At 34.4% G+C, this 20,912-nt stretch overlaps 1 protein-coding gene across 1 annotated transcript; it reads right to left on the bottom strand.

The window, feature by feature from the left end:
* Nucleotides 1-9,217: 9,217 nt before the first annotated feature.
* LOC132630127 (acyl-coenzyme A oxidase 3, peroxisomal-like) lies at nucleotides 9,218-18,288 on the bottom strand. Its single transcript, XM_060345680.1, has 13 exons — nucleotides 17,705-18,288; nucleotides 15,407-15,524; nucleotides 15,194-15,301; nucleotides 14,722-14,894; nucleotides 14,523-14,622; nucleotides 14,140-14,214; nucleotides 13,913-14,043; nucleotides 12,508-12,643; nucleotides 12,302-12,421; nucleotides 11,345-11,491; nucleotides 11,164-11,268; nucleotides 10,697-10,798; nucleotides 9,218-9,686 (listed from the first exon to the last, which is right to left on the bottom strand). Exons 1-13 carry the CDS (start codon nucleotides 18,190-18,192, stop codon nucleotides 9,438-9,440), a joined length of 2,052 nt encoding a protein of 683 aa, XP_060201663.1. The 5' UTR covers nucleotides 18,193-18,288; the 3' UTR covers nucleotides 9,218-9,437.
* Nucleotides 18,289-20,912: the final 2,624 nt, after the last annotated feature.

Here is a 20,912-nt window from a genome sequence, read left to right as displayed (position 1 = left end):
AATTTTCGAGATGTCTTTTCAAGAGATCATGTGTCCCTTTGTATTGGCGTGAGCTAGGGCTTAGGGTAGAGTAGCTTCTAAAAAACCCTAGCGAACCTTAGAGTTTGAAGATGGATTGGACTCATTTTATAGAATCCATAAAACTTCAATGTCTACAACCCTATGTAATCCATATTTTGACACTTAAAAACGAAGTGAAAGTCAAATGACAGTAATAGCAAGAAGTGATATGGGTTGGACAACACTACACAGACTAACATGCATGGTGTTCTAATTAAATTGAGAAGGACAAAAGGATGAAGATTTAATGGCAATTGACATATATTGTTTGGGATTTTAAAAGTTTGAAAACTCAGTATGAAGTTTTTGACAAATTGATAATCGAGATTCGTCAGGAATATCATTCTAAAGTTGTGGTTAAAATTTAAAATTATTCGGAAAAAAATTGACTCATTTCGAATAGAGTTTCATGGTTGAAGTTCGTAGGAGACGAATGTCAATTTTCGTATAAATTTGTATAACAGTGTAAAAATATGTATAATACCTCTTATACACTATTTGTACATTCATATAAGATTGATATATTGTTTACTGTAAGTGTATAATATCGTATAATATTGTATACCAGTTATATTAACACTGTTGCAAAAAAAATTGATTATGCGTGTGTAAACTGGAAATATGACTATACGAGTGCAATGTGTTGTGTTAGGCTATATATTATTTTAAAATCCCCTTATTTTTTTGTAATTGATGTCACAATTGACATCACAATGCCCTTACAATATTGAAATGAGATTTTGTACATACATAAAAAATCTCTAATGGTGATTAGGATTGAAAGTGATTATGCTCTTGATTTAATTCTCAAATCTCTTGAGGCTTACACAATCCGGGTCCCACGTGAATGCAAAAGTAAGCACTCACCGTTTCACCGTCCCATATACTGATTAGTGATTAGTACCGGGGAATCTTTATTTACAGTTTAATACTGTAGTATACAGTCATCAAGATAAAATAACAAGTAATAATAATAATTGAGAAAATACTATATTACTTTATTCTTTGTAAATCATATTTAACTACTTCTAAGTTCTAACAATTCCTAAAGTTTCAACGTGTATGAAGCAGTTAATTAATTTAAGTTCCATCTCCAACACAACGACGATTAAGATCCAACTCATAGTACAGAAGAAAACAAACTAATAAAGGATCATAAGAGAAGTTGCCCATGTGCAATAAGTGAAGACCAAACTAGTCGGAGATTTCCGATAAATCTTTCTAAATTAGAAAAACAAGAAACAGCTTGGTCCACTTCAAAAAAAAAAAAGGCAACTTGTAGGATTGTCCTTCGCTGGGGTGGTCTTTAATTTTTGCCCCTTAAATTGGTGGTCTTTAAATTTTGTCCTTAAAGTTCAAATGGGCAAAGACAGAATTTCTCCCCATGCAAATTCGGCTTTAAGGCCCAAATTCTGTCTGCATGGGTAGATTTGTAAAATTTTGCCTTGCGATTTTTTTTTTAATTGAGCTGGGGTTCGAGCATATAACCTCGGAGTATTAGGCGAAAGATAAAATTTAAAGACAACCAATTTGAACGGGCCCAATTATTTTTTTAAGTTTATTTTAGGGAAATCTACATAGTGTAGAGAACATTAGACCTTATTTACATTTAGTAGCTATACTTTGCCCAAATTACATCTCATAACTAAATCTTGTATGTCAATTACACAAGGTAGCTAGTATAGTAAAATTATATTGTATTTAGAATAAAAACTATTTTCTCTCTATTCTCTCACAATCTGCTCCCATTTTCCTTTATTTTCTCTCTCCTCCATCACCTCTCTCTCTCTCTCTCAGTTTCCTTCTTCTTCTTATCCAATTCACACTGTTTCCCCAATCTCTCTTCATTCCAATTCCTTTTTCTTTTCCCTCTACACTACTCCTAATCCCTGCAAAAATATTCATCGCAATTTCTCTGTTTCAGCTTTCGACACAAAAAACGACGACGTATCATCATCATCATCTTCCAAAGATGAGGCTGGTCCTGAAATCAACGGTGATGATGTTGCGAAGAGTTCTACAAAGGAGGATCAGTATCCGAGTGGAGAATTTGAATTTGAGGTTTTATTGTTTTGTATTCAGTTTTTTTGAGTGTTTTTGTTAATTTTTAGTGTATCTATGTTTTCATGTATTCAATTTTTAGTGTATTACTCGCTGCCTTCACTAAAAAAAAAATTGTATGCAACAAGTTGAATACAATATTTTTTGTATTTATGTTGTTTGAATACCACTGATTTTTAAATACAATAAAGTGAATACAATGTAAAAGTAGCTATAGATGAATACATTTGACATGAATACAACTGAGTTGGATACATATGACTTGAATACAGTGAAAAGAATTCTTGAATTTTTTTTACTGTATTCACGAATATAGATAGGCCGTTTTATGAATACAACGAGCCATTTTTTGAATACAGCGGGGAAACTGTAGCTACGCAATGTAAATATTGAAACTGTAGCTATAACAAATTTTAAACCCCCAAAGTGTAGTCATTTATGTAAAATTCCCTTTATTTTAAGCACAAAATGACTTTAAACTGGTCAGCCAAGCACTCAAAAAAGTTGAAAACAGCTTATAAGCAACTTATAAGCTAATCCAAACGGGCTCTTAGAGAGTTAGGATACACATGTGTTCAGCTTATTTTACCGTAATAGCTAATAAGTGTCATCAACATATAACTATTAACTATAAGAAGTAATTAATTCAAACTATAGCTACTAAATATAGTTAATAGTAGTAATTTGTCACGTCATGTAGATTTCCCAATTTTTAAACTGTTTTTATGACATTCGTTGAACAATAAGTATGATGAAATTGACAAACACCCAGCGACACCTCAGTAACTAGATTGGATAGCTTACTTTCCTAATCAAATTCTTTACGTTAAAAAAAAATCTCCACAAAGAAAATATTAAGATTGTCGATGTTGATCTACATAAAGAGTTTTCACCAGTACAAAACTTAAGTTTGTAGAAATGAATTAACTCATTTTCAGAATAAATGGAAAAAGACTTTTAACGGTTTAATAACAGAAAATCATTGCAATATGTCATAGTAAAACATAGAATTCTCTTTCAAAAATCTTTTATTTCTTTTTAATCCTCACATCCAATCGATCCAATTAACTTTGGATTAAAGTATAATTATAACTGTTGATGTACAACAACTAGGTACTCCATATTCATTGGTCCGATTAATCCTATGTAAAGGAAGAGCCGAAGAGATTGGGAGAATAATCATGCTTAGGAGCTCAATCTCTACACCCCAAGAGTAATTAATGACGTCAATAGTATTTTTTTTCGATAACCTTGGTGTTCGTGCCAACTTGTGCGCAGAGCCGGCTCAAGGAGCAAGCAAGTAAAGCACTTGCTTGAGGCCCCCAAACCTTAGGCCCCCAAAATTGTTTTGAATGACTAAATTGTTCTTTGTTAATAATATGAATCTTGTAGAAGAATAAAACAATACAAATGTTTGTAAAAAGAAAAAAGTAGATTGAAAAGGACAACTTAAAGGAGGAGATAATTAGCCTTTAAGTGTAAGGAAATATATACTTTTCTGGCAAATAACATTTGCATTTTTAGTTCATGTCTTCCTAATTGATATTTGTGCTTATGCTTTTTTCTTCTTCTTATGCATCTACATATTTTAAAAGCATATCGATTTTCATTATTTCTCATGCATTTTTTAAAAAAATTTTACCCCTCCCCCGAGAGCTTTCCCTTTTTGCTCCCTTGGTGATTCGAACGTACAAATATATATATATATATATATATATATATATATATATATATATATATATATATATATATATATATATATATATGGGCCTCTCAATGGAATTTGGCTTTAGGCCACAAGTATCATTGAGCTGCCCCTGCTTGCGCGCACCTCGACTAATTTCACAGGATACTTGTTACCTCCCACCAGTAACAGGTACTAGGTAACTATATCCACCACGAGTAGGACAGATGAGAAGAAATCACCTAGTGGTTATCTCAGCTGGAATTCGAACATAAGACCTCATATTGCTCAACCCACTTCATTGACCACTAGACTACACCCTTGGATGCTTTAGTAGTATTTATTATTATGCTAAGTTTGTTAATAGTCATCAACCAGTTAAAACATGAAGTAAAGATTAAGGGGCCGTTTGGTGTAATATTCCATAATTAAGTTTCTAATTAAATTTATCCTTTATTTAGTTCAAAGTATAATTATTTCGGGATAAATTTGTATTTCAAACTTGGTGTTATCTCACTGAGAAGTATAATATCGAGATAATGTTGTCAGCAAACCAAACGACCCAGTGTCAATCATGTCTCATCCTAATTTGGATATGTGACACTTACAAAGCGAAACATATAAGAAATACTACATATAATTTAGTCCCTGCCCTACTTAATATTTGCATTTAACTAATCCAAACCGCGACAGCCGACAGAGGAGATCTTGTCTATTTACAAAGATGATTCCTATTGATATACTGACAGTGTGCTAAAGATAAGGGACTCTAAGGTGATGAGATATGACAATGTTTGGTCAATGGGCTTAATAACTTGAAAGCTACTGCATTGTTTAAAGGGAAATTAATATAAATATCTGTCCACTGAAAAAAAAATTATATATATATATATATATATATATATGTGTGTGTGTGTATTGGTTAGTGGGTAATGCATATAAATATTTTTGGCCTAACAGTTAAATGTATAACTTCCCCTTGGTTAAATGGTTACGTGGGAGTAATAAACTGCTTTGTGTTCTCTTAGAAGATGTTTGTCTAAGCTTATGAGCCGCTAAATTGGCTTATAGACATTTTTTTTCTTATTTACACGTTTTGTAAGTATTAAAAGTGTTTATAAGTTAAAATCAGTCATAAATTAGTCATTCTTAACCTATGACTTTTTAGCTTATATGCATTTTTAGTTTGACCAAATCTACTATTTCATCCTTAATATTTGTTTTCATTATCAGAATACCTTTCCAAAAAAAAAACACCTAGTTTTCTAAGTGTTTCTCATTTTCTTAAAGGATATTTTCAAATTTATTACTTTTTGCAAATAAAACTAAGGGTATTTTAGTCATTTTAGTAAAAAAAAGTTTAACAACATATTTTTATCAAACATATCAACTGCTTATCACCCCCCTTGAGCATTTCTATCCAAATACATAAATATTTATTTATAAATAATTTAACATTTAAATTCTAATTTTCAGCATTTAAAACTTATAAGATATTTATAATCAGCTGACCGGTGGATTCCAATCTCTCACTTCAATTTTCTAGCATTTAAGGAATGCAACCTGTAATTGTAAAATAGCTCTTAATTGTGATGTTTAAAAAGAAAAAAAAAAGACAAAATCTGGTGGATTTTTCAATCATCACAATAAGAGGACAATGAACCACTAGCTACTCTTAAATGATGTGCTTCCTGGGTTTGAGCAGAGCTAGAAATTATACATTCAAACCTGAAATTAATTTTTCTTTAAGCAATCACATTATCGTAGACGTGCCCCTTCACATAGTCGAATTTAGAGTACAACATATGAATTTATGTGGGTGGAGATAGAATATCGGTTAGGGATTCGATCAAATTCAAAAAATTTAGTTCATACATTTGAAATCTCTTTCTACTAGATTAGAGATGGATTCAATGTTGCATATATATCACCAAAAATATTATTTCCATCTTATTTGCATGATAGTATAATTTTTTGATGAACGGAGAAGTCTTTTCCTATCAAAGTTTTACCATGCCTCAACCGGCCCGCTTAGCAATTTCCTCTAGTTTCTACTCGTCTCGTCGCTCTTAAGTTTTTCCTTTTACCACTTTTTTATATATATCACTAAACACTAATTAGTTTCGAGTGTTATTATCTCAAGAATTTTGGAGCTTTATTGTGCCGGAGATAGTTCGAGTCGAAGTTATGGTCGAACATGATGTTGTGTGATGGGCTTGGTTAAAAATTAATTTTTTATCTTTGCTATTATCTATATTTTTTGGCATGATGGAAAACGTTTCATCCTAACATGTAGTATTAAAACCAATTTATGGTTTTTCCAAATATGACATGATGTGTGTTGTAGGTGTTGGGGAGGGAGGGAGGGGGTGGGGGGGGGGGGGGGTTGTTAGGTAATGTAACTTTTTGCTTATGGCGAGCGCTAGGTGATGGGTGGAGATGGTTCAGTCAGAATCATGGTTAAACATAGCGCTTATTTGATGAATCCGTTTTAAAAAATAAAATTTGTTATCAGCTATAGTTTTTGACCTAATGATAAACATTTGATGCTAACAAAATGATGATTATGCCAATTTCATATATGAGGCCTATTCGTACAAACTACAAACTGCACATCTGAAAGAATCCTCCAGGAGACTGCTTATTGTTTTTATATTACTCACTTCACGAAAGACTATTAACTTTTTTAAATTTAGGAATGTTCTTTTCTCCAAAAGAAAAAAGGCTTAATGCATATGCGGCCCCTAAACTTGTTTTTTTTTCTTTTCATTTTAACACCTCAACTAAGTGTTGTTCCTATTGAACCTATGAACTCGTCTTCAAGTGTATCTATCAAACACAATCCAACTTACTTAGTATTCCATCTTCATTTTAGCAACATGCTAATATATGTTCTAATTTAATTATGTCATTTTTTTAGCTAAGATTAGCAACAATTGAGAGAGAAAAAAAGAGTAGCTCTTAATTAAGTTGTCAGTGGAAGAGCGGAAACCGACACATCCATGACCTAAAGAATAGCTTACCACATGTCTAAAATATTACCCCACTTTCATTTTCCCAATTTAATTTCTGCTTCTAATAAAAATCAGATTTAGGGGGTTTGATAGACACACTTGAGGACGAGTTCAGGGGTTCAATAGGAACAACACTTAGTTGAGGTGCCAAAATGGAAAAAGGAGGCAAGTTTAGGGGGCGCATATACATTAAGCCAAGAAAAAAAGAAAGCTCTTGTAGAAGATAGAAGTCACATAAATCAATACCAATCTATGAAATACGGAGAGCATTTTGTAAATTATCCAGGCTTTCCAACGAACAACACAACACTCTCCAAAAACGATTGTTAGTTCATATATAATCGATATGCTGAAAAACAAGCTCGAGGATTAGAAAACTAATTTCTTGAACATTGCGAGTAGAACCACTCTCACAAAAGCCACTCTAGCAGGTAAAACTAAGTTGCATCCACTTTTAACTTCCTTCTTTTTTAATATGTTTGTCCACTACGGAATAATCTTAGATATCGGTGTCTGATGTTAGATTTAACAAAAATATGTGTGAAGTTACATATGATTGAACTTCAGTCATATGCCAATGACCTTCAAAAATAACTGCATTCAGCCACATATGATCGTTTATGCTTGAAGTTCAAGCAAAAATGATTGAAATTCAAGCTTATGTGCCGAAAGTGCAAGCAAAAAAGACTTAACAGCCGTATGTGTCTGAACTTCAATCATATGAAACTTCAGATATTTTATTTGAAGTTTAAACTTTATCAAACCTAACTTTAGACACCGCATATCTGAAGTCATTCCGAAGAGAAAACTTGCAACTTTTTATGCAATGTATGTATAGCTTAAATGGTGGTCCCAATATGAAGTATTTGTGCACTTTGACTTCCATCAACCATTTCAAATTAATGACCTAATACAAATATTGAATATCAGGTGGGAAAAGCATATTTTCAGCTAATAACAATACAAATATTACAACAGAACTCCGTAACGTTAATATATATTAAGCCATTTTACAAATCAAAATACAAGCAGCAACATGGCTTACCACATCAACATGCCCAAGAACATTTTACACACTTCACTCTACAAGAACAACTCCCATTTAATAACCTTACCAGCAGCACCAACCCACCTTACACATTTTATTATCCATAAATACACATATTATCTGGCTAAAATTTATCTGCACCTCGTGTTTGCACTAACTCAATGAATACATGATATATGTTTTCACTTATACTTTTATTGTTAAATCATTAAATCATAGTTAATTAATACATATTCTAACCTTAATTCAACTTAACCATGGTAAAGCAATATAATTTGATGTAAATACCAAGTACGGGTAAGTTTTTACCTACTACCTCGCATCCCAAAATAACCCAAAATACTTACAACAGTGCAATTAATTACCCAACTACCAGAATAAATCCCCACCTACCAAATTTTTACTATAACACAAAGTAAAAAGGAACACCAAAATCAGAGTTGTCTAAGTGCAACCTCCTGGTATTTTTCCAAAAGTAGTCTCTCTCCTTATCTCTTTGTAGTTCATATCTGGCAATTATTCTTTGTTCAAAGTTCCTTTCCACCATTAACTCGGTGATGATTTCTTTTAACTGCTTTGTGTTTTTTGGTTTTGGTTATATTCTGAGAGACTTGACTATAGCTAGTTGATTTGTTGTGACGAAAGAAAAAGATATGTGATTTTACTACGTAATTTCATTAACGTAAGTGACCGTTTAAAAAATCAACTCCAACTGTCTTGCTTGTGAGCGTTATTGAATTTAACCACTTATCAAACTTCTCATTTCTTCAATTATGACAGGGCAAAATGTTTACAAAAGACTCATATAGTCGACCTTCGCATCAAAAGGCACAACTTTATTGTGATGGGAGGATGAGAACGACGACAAAATGGTTAAGATTCATATAGTTGACCCTCGATCCTAACCAATTTGAGAGTGAGATGTAATTGGTTGATTGTTCTTCCCTAATGTATTTGAAGGTACCTGGTAATGAGAGGCGAGTCTACGATTTGAACTTTATGAGTTCGAGTTCAAAGTTCTATCACTTAAGTTAAAAATCTATTATTTGACTTATTTAGTGATTTTTTTATCACATAAACAGGTCTAAACTAAGGCTATTGAACTTGGGTGAACACGTACCTCCAGCACAACACCTGCCCCTGTTGGTAATTCTGAGCATTTGTTACCCTTATTTTATCAGCTTTTGTTCTCATACTACTTTGAAATATGAAATTAGCGTATTGTTATGTGAACTAGGCCTTTGAGGGTTGTGTGTTATACTGCAGTGTCATTCAAATTTCAGTGTATCTTAATGAGCATCTACTCTCACTATATCACAGACACACAGTAAGCATCTGTAACATGCCACAGGATCAAATAACATTTTATTTATGAGTAAAAGTATCTGTCCTTTAAATGATGCAACAGAAAAAGTGAAATATACTTATTTTCTGGAAGAAAACAATGCAAAATAGCCTATTGTTATTCATGGGAAGCACATTAGTTCACGGGAAGCACATTAGTTGCAAGAATAAATTAACCATGTTATGACATCTTTTTACTCCTTGTAGTATATCTATGAACGGCGAGCTAGTTCTGTTCAGAAGACCAAGCATTGGCTTCAACCCAATTGAAAGCTATCGGGCCCAAGAAGGCGTCGGGTAAGCCGAAGGAACTGACCAAGGACAGAGCGTGTGGCCTTAGTTCACTGCAAAGATTTGCAACTTCTTTTCTCACCATAGAAGCGTTATCCGTCGATAAGTATCCGTATCGGAGGAATGCAGCATCCTCTTCTAGTGTGACCAAAGCATACATCGATCTCACGAGACCCAAAATATTCTGCAAGAGAAACAACGGTTACACACAACACATTTTACACGTCTTCCCAAATCCCAACCACTGTTACAACAACAACAACAACATACCCAATGTGATCCCACAACTGGGGTCTAGGGAGGGTGGGGTGTACGCAGATCTTAACCTTACCTTATGGGGTAGAGAGGTTGTTTCAGATAGACTCCCAACCACTCCCAACCACTGTTACTGAACCTTTAAAACAATTTGAAAGCTCAGTATGGTATGGAGTAAAACCTTTTTCAAAAAATATTTTCCAATTTGTCCATGTTTGGTCGGTCAGAAATTTTGGAAATTTTTTTCTCCAGGAAAATAAGTTCTTTAAAATAAGGAAAATGACTTCCCTATTGGTAGTAGGGAAAACAAGTTCTATAGTGGTAGTCCATATTGATTGTCCTCCCCACCGTCCAAGACATCATTGTCCTCCCCACCGTCCAAGACATCTCACCCCTACCTTTTCACCCCATCTCCTATAATGTTTGGGATAATATTTTTTGCTTGCTTACTGAACACTAGAAAATAAGTAAGAAACTAACTTATTTCCCCGGAAAACATTTTCCTTCATACCAAACACACCCATATGTCACTCTTTCGTTTAGTTTTGTGTTTCCCAGAAAGAAAGATACTTTTCTAAATTTAGTGTTCTTCAACTTTGTACTTCTCTTTTTACCTTAATGATATACTCTTATAGCCACATAATTACCAAGGCATGTTTAAGATCACAAGTTTTAAGGGTACATTTGGCATGTGCAGAAGTCTGTCTTCCTTTTGTAAAGCAGGTCCAATCAAATACCGCCACATATAAAATGAAACAGAGGCTGTATTTCTTATTACGCACTCAAAGCTACATTCACATTAGTTTTCCACTCCCCTTTTTTAATGAAAGTGATGTCCGGGCCGACTTGCGCGACCCTCGACTATTCCACCAGGCCACTCCCATATAGAATATTACACTGATAACCCTATCGAAATGAACTAAAAGACATTTGTAGTACCTTAAGGGAGCCAGATGTGACGGATGCCTCTGCCTCAAGAAAAGTATGCAGAACTGCTCGGTCTGAGAAGGCTCTCCCGAGGTCTTCAGCAAGCTGATAATTCTGTCAAAGCAAAAAAAGACAATCAATGTGTTATATGCAAGCACCAGATACAGATTGAACAAGAAAAGGATACTCCCTCCAGTCCAAAATAATTCATGTTTTAGGCTTGGGCACATGAATTAAGGAATTCACTTACTCCTAAAGTTAAGAGGGATTTGACTAATATACCCTTAATTGTGACTTTCTTTTCTTTTTAGGTTGGCATAATTATCATGGGGATATGGGAATGTGTCGAGCGCAAATTTGGAACAAGAATTAAATACCTTCTTGGTTTTATGAATCATCAATTATTTTGAACCAACTTTTAGAGGCTAAAACATCAATTATCTTGGACTGGAGGGAGTAAAAGAACAGGGTACACTTACCAAAGTAAAAGCATATTCTTTGCTTTTTCCCTGTGACTGGCATAGGGAAACTTCAGCAGCAAAACGTTCCAACAGATCACGTTCTCGTAGGCAGAATATGTCGTTCTGGAAGAAAGGCAATCAGAACTTTTGACCTGATAAGTGATTCATCTAAAATAAAAAAGAACAAAATATTTGTTACCTGGAACTGGGCTTGCCTCATTGTAGAACTTGTGAGTTGTGAAGGTATGACGGGTCGAGAGTTGTTCATGTGTTCTAATCCCAATTCTTTGAACGGCTTCTTACTCCTTTTGGCTGAAACATATTCCCCAAAAAGTGCCTTGCTAACCTGCCATGCATATTTATTAAAATAACCACCTTTTGAGAAGATATTAAAATAACCACCTTTCGAGAAGATATTCCTATGCACTCTCAAGATCTATAATTAGTGCGAAGAGTAGGTCAATGCTGAATCATTGAGCTAAACTAGAGGTGGCAAGATTAACCCATAAAATCATGACTGCCCCACCCCGCTTAGATTTGGGCAAGTTAATGACCCGTTTAGTTTATTAACTCAGCCCATTTTTACCCGCCCAATTCAGCCCATTTAACACTAGGCTGATAATGTAGCCCAAATTAACCCCTGAGAAACTTAATCTAAATATTTTTGAGAAGACATTATTTTATTTGATATGTTATATATAGCCACAATAAAAGGAACTTCTTTTATTAGGTACTTATATAAATTATAAGAAAACAAAGAAAGAATCTAAAACTTAGTAAGAATTGGGCAGGTTGGGTTATGACCCGGTTTTTAGCACATTTCAGCCCAAGTAACTTTGGGTCATTTAACTTGCCAATTTGACCCTCCCAAATTCAGCCCAATCCGCCCATTTGACAACCCTATGCTAAACGAATTAATGATATAACCTTCTATTTCTCAGAGCTAAGATAATGACTAAGATTTCGTCTTTCACCTAATGCTGATGCAAAAATCTACAATCTTCTCGACTATTCAAGTCAAGAGCCACACATTTGCTTGAGTGTGTTACAGAAGATTCATGTTAGCAAAAAATTACAATTTCAATTTCATCCCAGTCAGAAGAAACTACATATGTAAAATACTTTGTAAAACAAATAGTAGCATTTTTAACCATACCTGTTGCATAAGAACATTGTTGTCACCCTCAAAAGTAGACTGGACATCATATTCACCTTTTAGCTGGCCAACCCGATTTTCAGTCTTCAACCCTTGGCCTCCACAGGCTTCACGACATTCCTGATTCAATATTTAAAGAATCTTATAGAGTCCGGAAGAAAGTTTAATCGGTAACAATCCAAGTTTTCTTTGTGCGTATATACTACCTGAAGAGTTCGCATGTTATGCCAACTTGTGGTAGCTTTGAATGCACTTGAAACAACATGAATAGTTTTGTTCATCGCAGGTGTCCTCTTGACATATATCATTTTCAGGTAATTAGAAGCAAAGCTCATAGCATACCTGCAATGAGACAAAGTTGGGTTGATTAACTTGGGAGACCATAAATTTTTACCAACATCTGACAACTCATGATATGTAGCCTTATAGTCTGTTTTGCCAAGATTTCAAAATCTGCTTATTTTCAGAAGTGCTTTTTGTCAGAAGCACAACAACATACCAAGTGTAATGCCACAAGTGGGGTCTGGGGAGGGTAGAGTGGTACGCAGACCTTACCCCTACCTTGTGCAGGTAGAGTTTTTTGTCAGAAGTGCTTTTCAAAAAAGTACTTTTGGAGAATAGCAGTTTGTGTTTGGCTAATAAATTTGAAAAGCGCTTCTACCAATATTTTGTAGTAACTTGTGCTCGGCCAAGGTTCCAAAAGTGCTTCCGGGGAAAAGCTATTTTTTAGCTTTTGAAAAACAACTTCACTACTCAAAAGCACTTATGTTTTACATAAAAGTTTGGCCAAACACCTCAATTTTTGAAAATAAGAACTTTTGGCTTCCTAGAAGCTTGGCCAAACAGGCTATTAGTCCCATGAGTGCCAAAATGGCAGACTGCACGGTAGGTTTTAACAAATGATATGATAAATACAGTAGCTGAAAATAGAAAAAAATTGGCCCCGAGGCTGGGGTGGATTGGGGGGTTATTGATCTACCTTAAGTGACTCTGAGAATATACTACTCCCTCTGCCCCAATTTATGTGGCACCGTTCAAATTTCGAGAGTCAAACCTTTAAATTTTGACCGTGAATTCGAACATGAAATCTTTAAGTTTTTCAAAATAAAATTTACATATTTGGAAACTACGTAAGAAGTACTATAAGTCACAATAATTGATAATTTAAAATTTTTCAAAGGCATATGAAAAGATCGCGGTCAAAGAAAAACGTGTTTTGACTCTCGAAATTTGAAAGACGCTACACAAAATGGGACAGAGGAAGTATAAGAAAAACGACATATTAGTAAAGGAAAAAACTTGTGGACCACATTCTGAAAAGCTTATTATAAAACAAGTTTCAATTAGCAAGCATAGAAGAGTTTCCATGCATACTTACAGCCAGCAAGTTAACTATGGAGCGACAAAATGGATATTAGAAAGGTTAAAAATATAGTTCAGTTTAAAAGAGAAAACAGCCAATGGTTTTTGGTTATTTTTACCGATGTATCTCTGTCGAAAGAAAACAAAACAAAGGAGGGAAACCATAAACAAAGAATAATAGTACAAAGAGTACGAAGGAAAGGATGCATGGTAGAATAAAAAAATTAGTGCAATTCGGCGAGCATTTACGTTTTTGCAAGAAGAGGAAGAAGTCGCCGTTGATGACTTGGGTAATCAAGTATAAGAACTTCAGGTCCATTAGGAGTAGCCGAAAATGCTCTCCTTGTCAGCGAGTATCTTATTGCAGTTGCCAAACCAATCTGATCAAGCAAGACAAGAAGATAAGATGCCATGAAAATATTTTTTATGAGTGATAAACAAAATACTTGAGTAGAAGCAACTGTTGCTAGTCATACCTTTGCTGAGTAAGTTGCACTAGCTGCAATTGTCACACGACCAGATGTCAAAGGAGCCAAAAATGCTGCAAATCTCTGAGAAACAAATTGTCAAAATTCAGTTAGCTACCAAAGAATTATCCAAAACATTCCAAAATTCAAATATTATTAGCCTGTTTGTGTTTTGGCCAAGCTTCTGGGAAGCCAAAACAGTTTTTTTTTTTTTTTTTTGGAAGCTTGGCCAAAGAGGGTCATTGAGTCTCCTATTATAGATCGTAAAGAACACTAACAGATAAAGATATCCATATTTTGCTTCCTTAGAAAATACTTGCATGAATCTTGATAGGGGAATCAAGCACAACAAAAGAATTTAGGAATCATTGCCTTAAACGAATTAAGTTTACCTGGTCAGGGTCCTTAATAGCAGTAAGATATTTTCCATCTGGAGAAACATCCGCCACTGAATTTAACAAATTTTCTCTGGGTACACGGACATTGTCAAACCTGGATTATGTGATTTCACAAAGATATTAGCTTCTAACCGCCAAAATGTAGTACAATTTACTGCACTTAAAGCCAAGTTCAGGTACAGTTCTTCTATACCAGATTCTGCCGTTGTCAACTCCATTCAAGCCAATCTTGTGACCACAATCAGCTATACGGACGTTTGGGCAAATGTTTCCATTTTCATCTCTGATCTGAGCGATAAAAGCATGGACACCTTGATTTTTCCCGTCAATGATGAGCTGGGAGAAAACTATAGTATGTGTTGCATGCTACAATGGGTAAAGAGAAATTATGTCAATTTAGAACAAGGCTCAAGCAAGAGTTACAATCTATTTGTCTTAGTTTGACTTGGCACGGAGTTTCAGAAAGTAAAGAAGACTTCTGAATCTTGTGGTCTTAAACTAAAGATATGTATGATGTACTAAACTGCCCTTTAACCTTGTAGTCTTAAACATGCCACGTGGGATGTTGAAATTGAAGAGTTGCCACATTAGGAAAGAGACATCCTTGTTAAACAGATCAAAAAAGAAAGTAAGACAAACAAATTGAAACAGAGGGGAGTAGTTACATTAGCTGCGCCTCCAATCCAGTACTTCTGAGCTGATTCACACGGAGTATTTATGACAAACTCTCCGGTGCTCGAATCATACGTTGTTACTGTTTCAATACCTCGAACCTGAAGGGTAATTGCAAAGGAATTCAGTTAGAATTGCAGAAACAATGGGCAACAGTTTACTCCCTAAAGTCACATACTGTATAATTTTAAACAACTTTCACATACATTACTTCCATGCCCCAACTCTGTCATCGAGAAGCAACCTTTAACCACGTAATTCTCTGTGTCCTTCAACCATTTATCATGATGTCGTTTGGTACCAAAAAACTGGATCGCACCGCCCCTGAATCAATCAACCAAAAAGCTCAATGACTTTCTGTCGGAGGCAGAGCTAGGATTTTGAGTTTGTGGGTTCTGAATTCTAGACAAGGCAGCTTACTGTGTTTTAGATAAATTAATTATACATAATAAAAGATTTTTTTAACGCAAATACAAGGTTTGGACCAAAGCTATTGGGTTTTGTCGAACCCGTGACCAAAATCGTAGCCCCACCACTGCTTTTTGCTTACCTGGAATTTTAATTTATGCAACTCAACCAACCAATCAAGATTTTCCCGACACAAAATTTCACCTATAAAGGTTCTTCTAATTCATACTCCTAAATTTATCTATTTCTTGCAGTAGGTTGACCACCAACATAAAAATCGTCCAATCATATCAAGAAAGTTCACTGATATGCAGATATCCCAGAAGTCTTGACGGAAAATATAACATAGAATATATGTACAGAAAAATTCAATTACTTAGAATTTTACAAATCAATCAAGCAATCAAGAATGTCTGTACTGAGAATTTTGATACTCACCGGCCTGATGTTGCCAAGTAAGCTTTTTCAACCAATCAATCAGGCAATCAAGAATGTCAGTAAAATTTAATGTCTACTTAGATTCTTTCGTATTCCTATTCAAAATTATTTCTTTTGACAACCATGGTAAAAAAAATGAGTGGAATTATGAATTCTCTGAACTCGACAAAGAGTATTCATAAAACTCACCCCTACTAATTTAAGTGAAAAACAAACAAAATCAACAACTAATATATCATAAGTATCACTCAGACTGCCAAGAAATGTGTCCTTAACCCTTAACCAGAGGTCTCGTATATATATATATTATAATACTACTAAAAACAAGAATTAGCGAAGGACAAGTTCTATAGCTAAACAGCAAAATCAATCGCTAATACTATTTACCATTGATTATCAAAATTCAATTAGTTACAAGTGATTTACTAACAGATTAGCGACAAAGTTCATAGCTATTTTTATTTTTTTTGCAGTAAGCCTTGGGAATGGAGAACTTCTCCCGTAGCAGGTCTACTAGACAGGTATCTGAATTATTCAGGTGGGTCTACTCCACGAGAATCCGAATTAGTCAGGACAGTTAGTTTCGGGTACCAAATGGTTGAGCAAAAAGGGAAAGTTGCACATTTGGCCGCTCGCCAAAAACAATTACAACCGCTAGCAATATATACAAAAAATATACATTTGTCAGCTATTATATTGATGGGCGCTTCTCTACCTCCCAAGGTAGGAGTAAAGCCTGCTTACACTACCCTTCCCAGACCACACTTGTGAGATTACACTGTGTATGTTGTTGTTGTTGTTATATATTGGTGGGCAGCTATACAGTGTAAAAATCCCTATAAACATCAACAACATACCCAGTGTAGTCCCTATTATACAAAATACAAAAATCCCATCAATATACAAAAAAATACCCGGCTATTATTTTAGTGGACGGCTGTACAGTGTAAAAATGCGGATGTACAGTGTAAAAATCCCTAAAAAGAGGTACAAAATGAAGAAACATACCATAGGAAAAAGTGGACACCAATCTTGATGGCAAGTGAATGATCAAAAATACCAAGAACATCCAACAAAGACAATTTCCTCAACTCATCTTCAGGCCTTTTACCAGTTAGCCATTTTTCAAAAACCCCATGTTCAAGAAGATACCAAATTCTCCTCATAGTAATTTCCCTTTGTTGTTCCTTAGAGTGATTATAATCAGGTTGAACAAACACTTTTCCACCCCTTTTTATTGGGTTAAAAAGATTGCTTTGTAACATTAAACCAAAAAGCCAGTCCCTTTCCACTAAATTATGACCAGCCATTAGTTTTCTCATTTCTTTTATGTCAAAAATGTGCCTTAACCCTTAACCAGAGGTCTCATACATATAATATACTACTAAAAACATGAATTAGCAACAAACAAACTCTACAACTAAACAATAAAATCTGTCACTAATGCTGCTTAGCGACATATTATCAAAAATTCAATTAGCTACGAGTGATTTACTGTTTATTGTTTCTAGTCGATATACATAGATTATACACATATTACACATGAATTATACATATAAATTGTATATCAGTCAACTATTTTTAGTTTAAGCAGTTGGATGGACGACTATTTAGATTAATTCTTCTAAAGAAAAGGTACACAATGGACAAAAACATACCATAGGAAAAAATGGACACCAATCTTGATAGCAAGTGAATGATCAAAAATCCCAACAACATCCAATAAAGCCAATTTTCTCAACTCATCTTCATGTCCTTTACCAGTTAGCCATTTTTCAAAAACCCCATGTTCAAGAAGGTACCAAATTCTCCTCATAGTAATTTCCCTTTGTTGTTCTTTAGAATGATTATAATCAGGTTGAACAAACACTTTTCCACCTCTTTTTATTGGATTAAACAAATTGCTTTGTAACATTAAACCAAAAAGCCAGTCTCTATCTACTAAATTATGACCATCCATTAGTTTTCTCATTTCTTTTATGTCAAAAATGGATGATTGTTCTGATAATTCAGGTGGGGTGTAACTTAAACATGGAAATGATTGGATTATTGAATTTGGGGTTGGATTTTCTTGATTTAAGTGTCTGCTTAGAACTTTTGTTCTGAAATTGATTTTTTCCATTGATGAAAAATGGGAATTTTGCATTTTTGGATGATCAAGTGAATAGGAAATCAAGAAAACAGATATGAAAAGTAAGAGGGAAAAAAAGTCTTTATTTGGTGGAGTGAATCTAAAGTTTTTAGAAGAAAATAAGGTTTATATATGTGGTGTAATGTGGTGGCAATCTGGCATACGTGGCTTTGAGGACAAGATGAGCATGACAGTGTGAAATCACCATTTGGTCAAAATGTCTACCTACTACTCGTTCATTTTTATTTATCCAATTTCAACTTTTTCACGCCGTTTAATAATCCTTCCGTTTCAATTTATACGAACTCATTTGACTGGACACGATATTTAAGAAAGAAGAAAGATTTTTAAAATTTATGGTTCAAAATAAGCCTTAAAAATTTGTGTGGCTATAAATCATTCACAAAGTAAATTTGTTTCCAAATTAGGAAAGAGGTCATTCATTTTGACACGGACTAAAAAGAAAATAGGTTCAAACAAATTGAAACAGAGGGAATTATATAATAAATAAAATGCATAATTTTCAATATATTCATATTAATTAGTGTATACTTTTATTAGATTTGAAAAATAATTTGAAGTGAGTATTTAATACTATGAGTAAAATAGGAAAAAATAAATTATCTTTTCTTGATATGTTAAAAATGATAAGTAAAAGTGAAAATCTATTTTTAGATTACTGGAAAAGTAAAAGTGAACAGAGGAAGTAGCTCCATTCTAATATAGTAACTGATTTTTTAAGGTGCTCCTAAGAAATTTAATTAATAAAATTAATGAAGTGGTCATTTGACTAATAGCCTGTTTGATCAAGCTTCTAAAATTAGTTTATTTTTAAAAGTACTTTTTTTCAAAAGAACTTTTCAGAAAAGTACTTTTTAGCAACAATTAGTGTTTGGTCAAGCTTTTAAAAGTGTTTCTAAATGTATTTTTCCCAAAAGTACTTTTCAAAAATGGAAAAGAGCCAAATATACCCTTGTACTATTGGAAAAGGGCTAAATATACCCCTCGTTATACTTTGGGGCCAAATATACCCCTGTCGCTATATTTTTGGGCCAAATATACCCCTCATCTGTTAAAGTTATTCAAGGTAGACATTCGATCGGGCAATTCTGCTGCAATTCGCAGAATTGCCCTTCTTTTGGGGTGGTCTTTAAATTTTTCCCCTCATATTTGAAATCTTTAAATTTTGCCCTTCGGCTAAAACCCATGTGTTTCAGGTTCGAACCCCCACTCAGTCAAAAATTTTAAAAAAAATCGCAAGGTAGAGTTTAAATTTCGCTATGCCCCCACCGGCATACACTTGTTAAGGAATTACCAAAGTTATGCCGGACCCGGCATACTTATGCCTTATGGGCAGACTTGGCATAAGTATGCCGGGTCCGGCATAACTTTGGTAATTCCTTCACAAGTTTATGCCGGGTCCGGCATATTTATGGACAAACTTTTAGTTAAGCCTTAACTAAAAGTCTTTTCCTAGTTATGCCTTATGGGGCATACTTTTAGTTGTGTCTTAACTAAAAGTCTGTCTCATAAGGCATAACTAGGAAAAGACTTTTAGTTAAGGCTTAACTAAAAGTTTGCCCATTAAAAGTTTGCTCATAAGTATACCGGACCCGGCATAAACTTGTTAAGAATTTGCCAAAGTTATGCCGGACCCGGTATACTTATGCCCAGTCTGCCCATAAGACATGAGTATGCCGGGTCCGACATAACTTTGGTAATTCCTTAATAAGTGTATGTCGGGTCCAGCATACACGCGACCCAAACCTTGCCTTGCAATTTTTTTTTTAATTTATACTTGAGTGGGGGTTCGAACCCAGAACCTCATGATTTCTGCGTGGACGCTCAGGGTTGCAACGCGAAGGGCAAAAATTAAAGATCAGCAATATGAGGGGCATAATTTAAAGACCACAAATATGAGAGGCAAAATTTAAAGACCACCCTAAAAGAAGGGCAATCCGCGCAAAAAAATGCATTCGATCCTACGTGACTGCCACACATTCGATAAGATGGATGTCACATGACATGACATCTCAACATCCCTAACCCATTTTACCCCTCCCCTCTATTTGTTCTTCCATCACTAAAATTTTTTTCCCCTCCACTATCATTACCGCCGCCATGACCGCCTATTCAAATTCCAAGCAGCACACTAAGCAAATTTCAGCAAAGGTGGTCTCTCGTCTAATAGTCTAAAGAACTATAAGCTATTCGTTTTTCAACTCATTCACTACGTATCTAAGCTCTGGCGCCGTCGCCGGCATCTCCGTGCCGGTTTTCGGTGCTTTGATCGGAACAACTCTGATTTTCTATCTGTTCGCTTCATTGAGGAGTTGAAACTCGAGGCTATGGTTTTTTTTTTTTTTTTTTTTTGGAGTGAGATGATTATAGTCCACTTCTCTGTTCGATGTGATTGGATTTGGAGGTCTATTAATGTAATCAAAATGCTTCTATTCGATTGATTCTTCTGCGATTGTATATGGATTGATATCTGAATGTTTGTAAAAGCTTTGCTAATGGATTGTGATTCTTTTTGCATTTTTTGCATATCTTAATTTTTGTTCAGTTGTACTTGGATTAGCAATTGTTTCTGCGGTTATTGATTATGAGAACATTTTTACTATTCCAAGAACAAAGGGTTTACTCTGTTTTCGATTGCAATGTTCTAAATCTGTTTATTTTTTTGGTACAAAAATATTAAATAGAAATATTAAACTCGTTCATAAAAATTGTTG

The sequence above is a fragment of the Lycium barbarum genome, chromosome 1 (genome assembly GCF_019175385.1).
Source record: "Lycium barbarum isolate Lr01 chromosome 1, ASM1917538v2, whole genome shotgun sequence".
NCBI lineage: Eukaryota > Viridiplantae > Streptophyta > Magnoliopsida > Solanales > Solanaceae > Lycium > Lycium barbarum.
Note: the sequence above shows the minus strand (reverse complement) of the source record. Positions and strands in the feature narration are given on the sequence as shown.

Excerpts from the sequence above, each read along its gene's own strand:
- LOC132630127 (XM_060345680.1), bottom strand. The coding sequence starts at position 18,192 with ATGCAAAATTCCCATTTTTCATCAATGGAAAAAATCAATTTCAGAACA. Across the intron at positions 12,644-13,912 it reads CTTCCTCTTCTTGCAAAAAC|GTATGCTATGAGCTTTGCTT; the intron begins GTAAATGCTCGC and ends GTCTCATTGCAG. Across the intron at positions 11,269-11,344 it reads TGAGGCAAGCCCAGTTCCAG|AACGACATATTCTGCCTACG; the intron begins GTAACAAATATT and ends CCTTTCTTCCAG.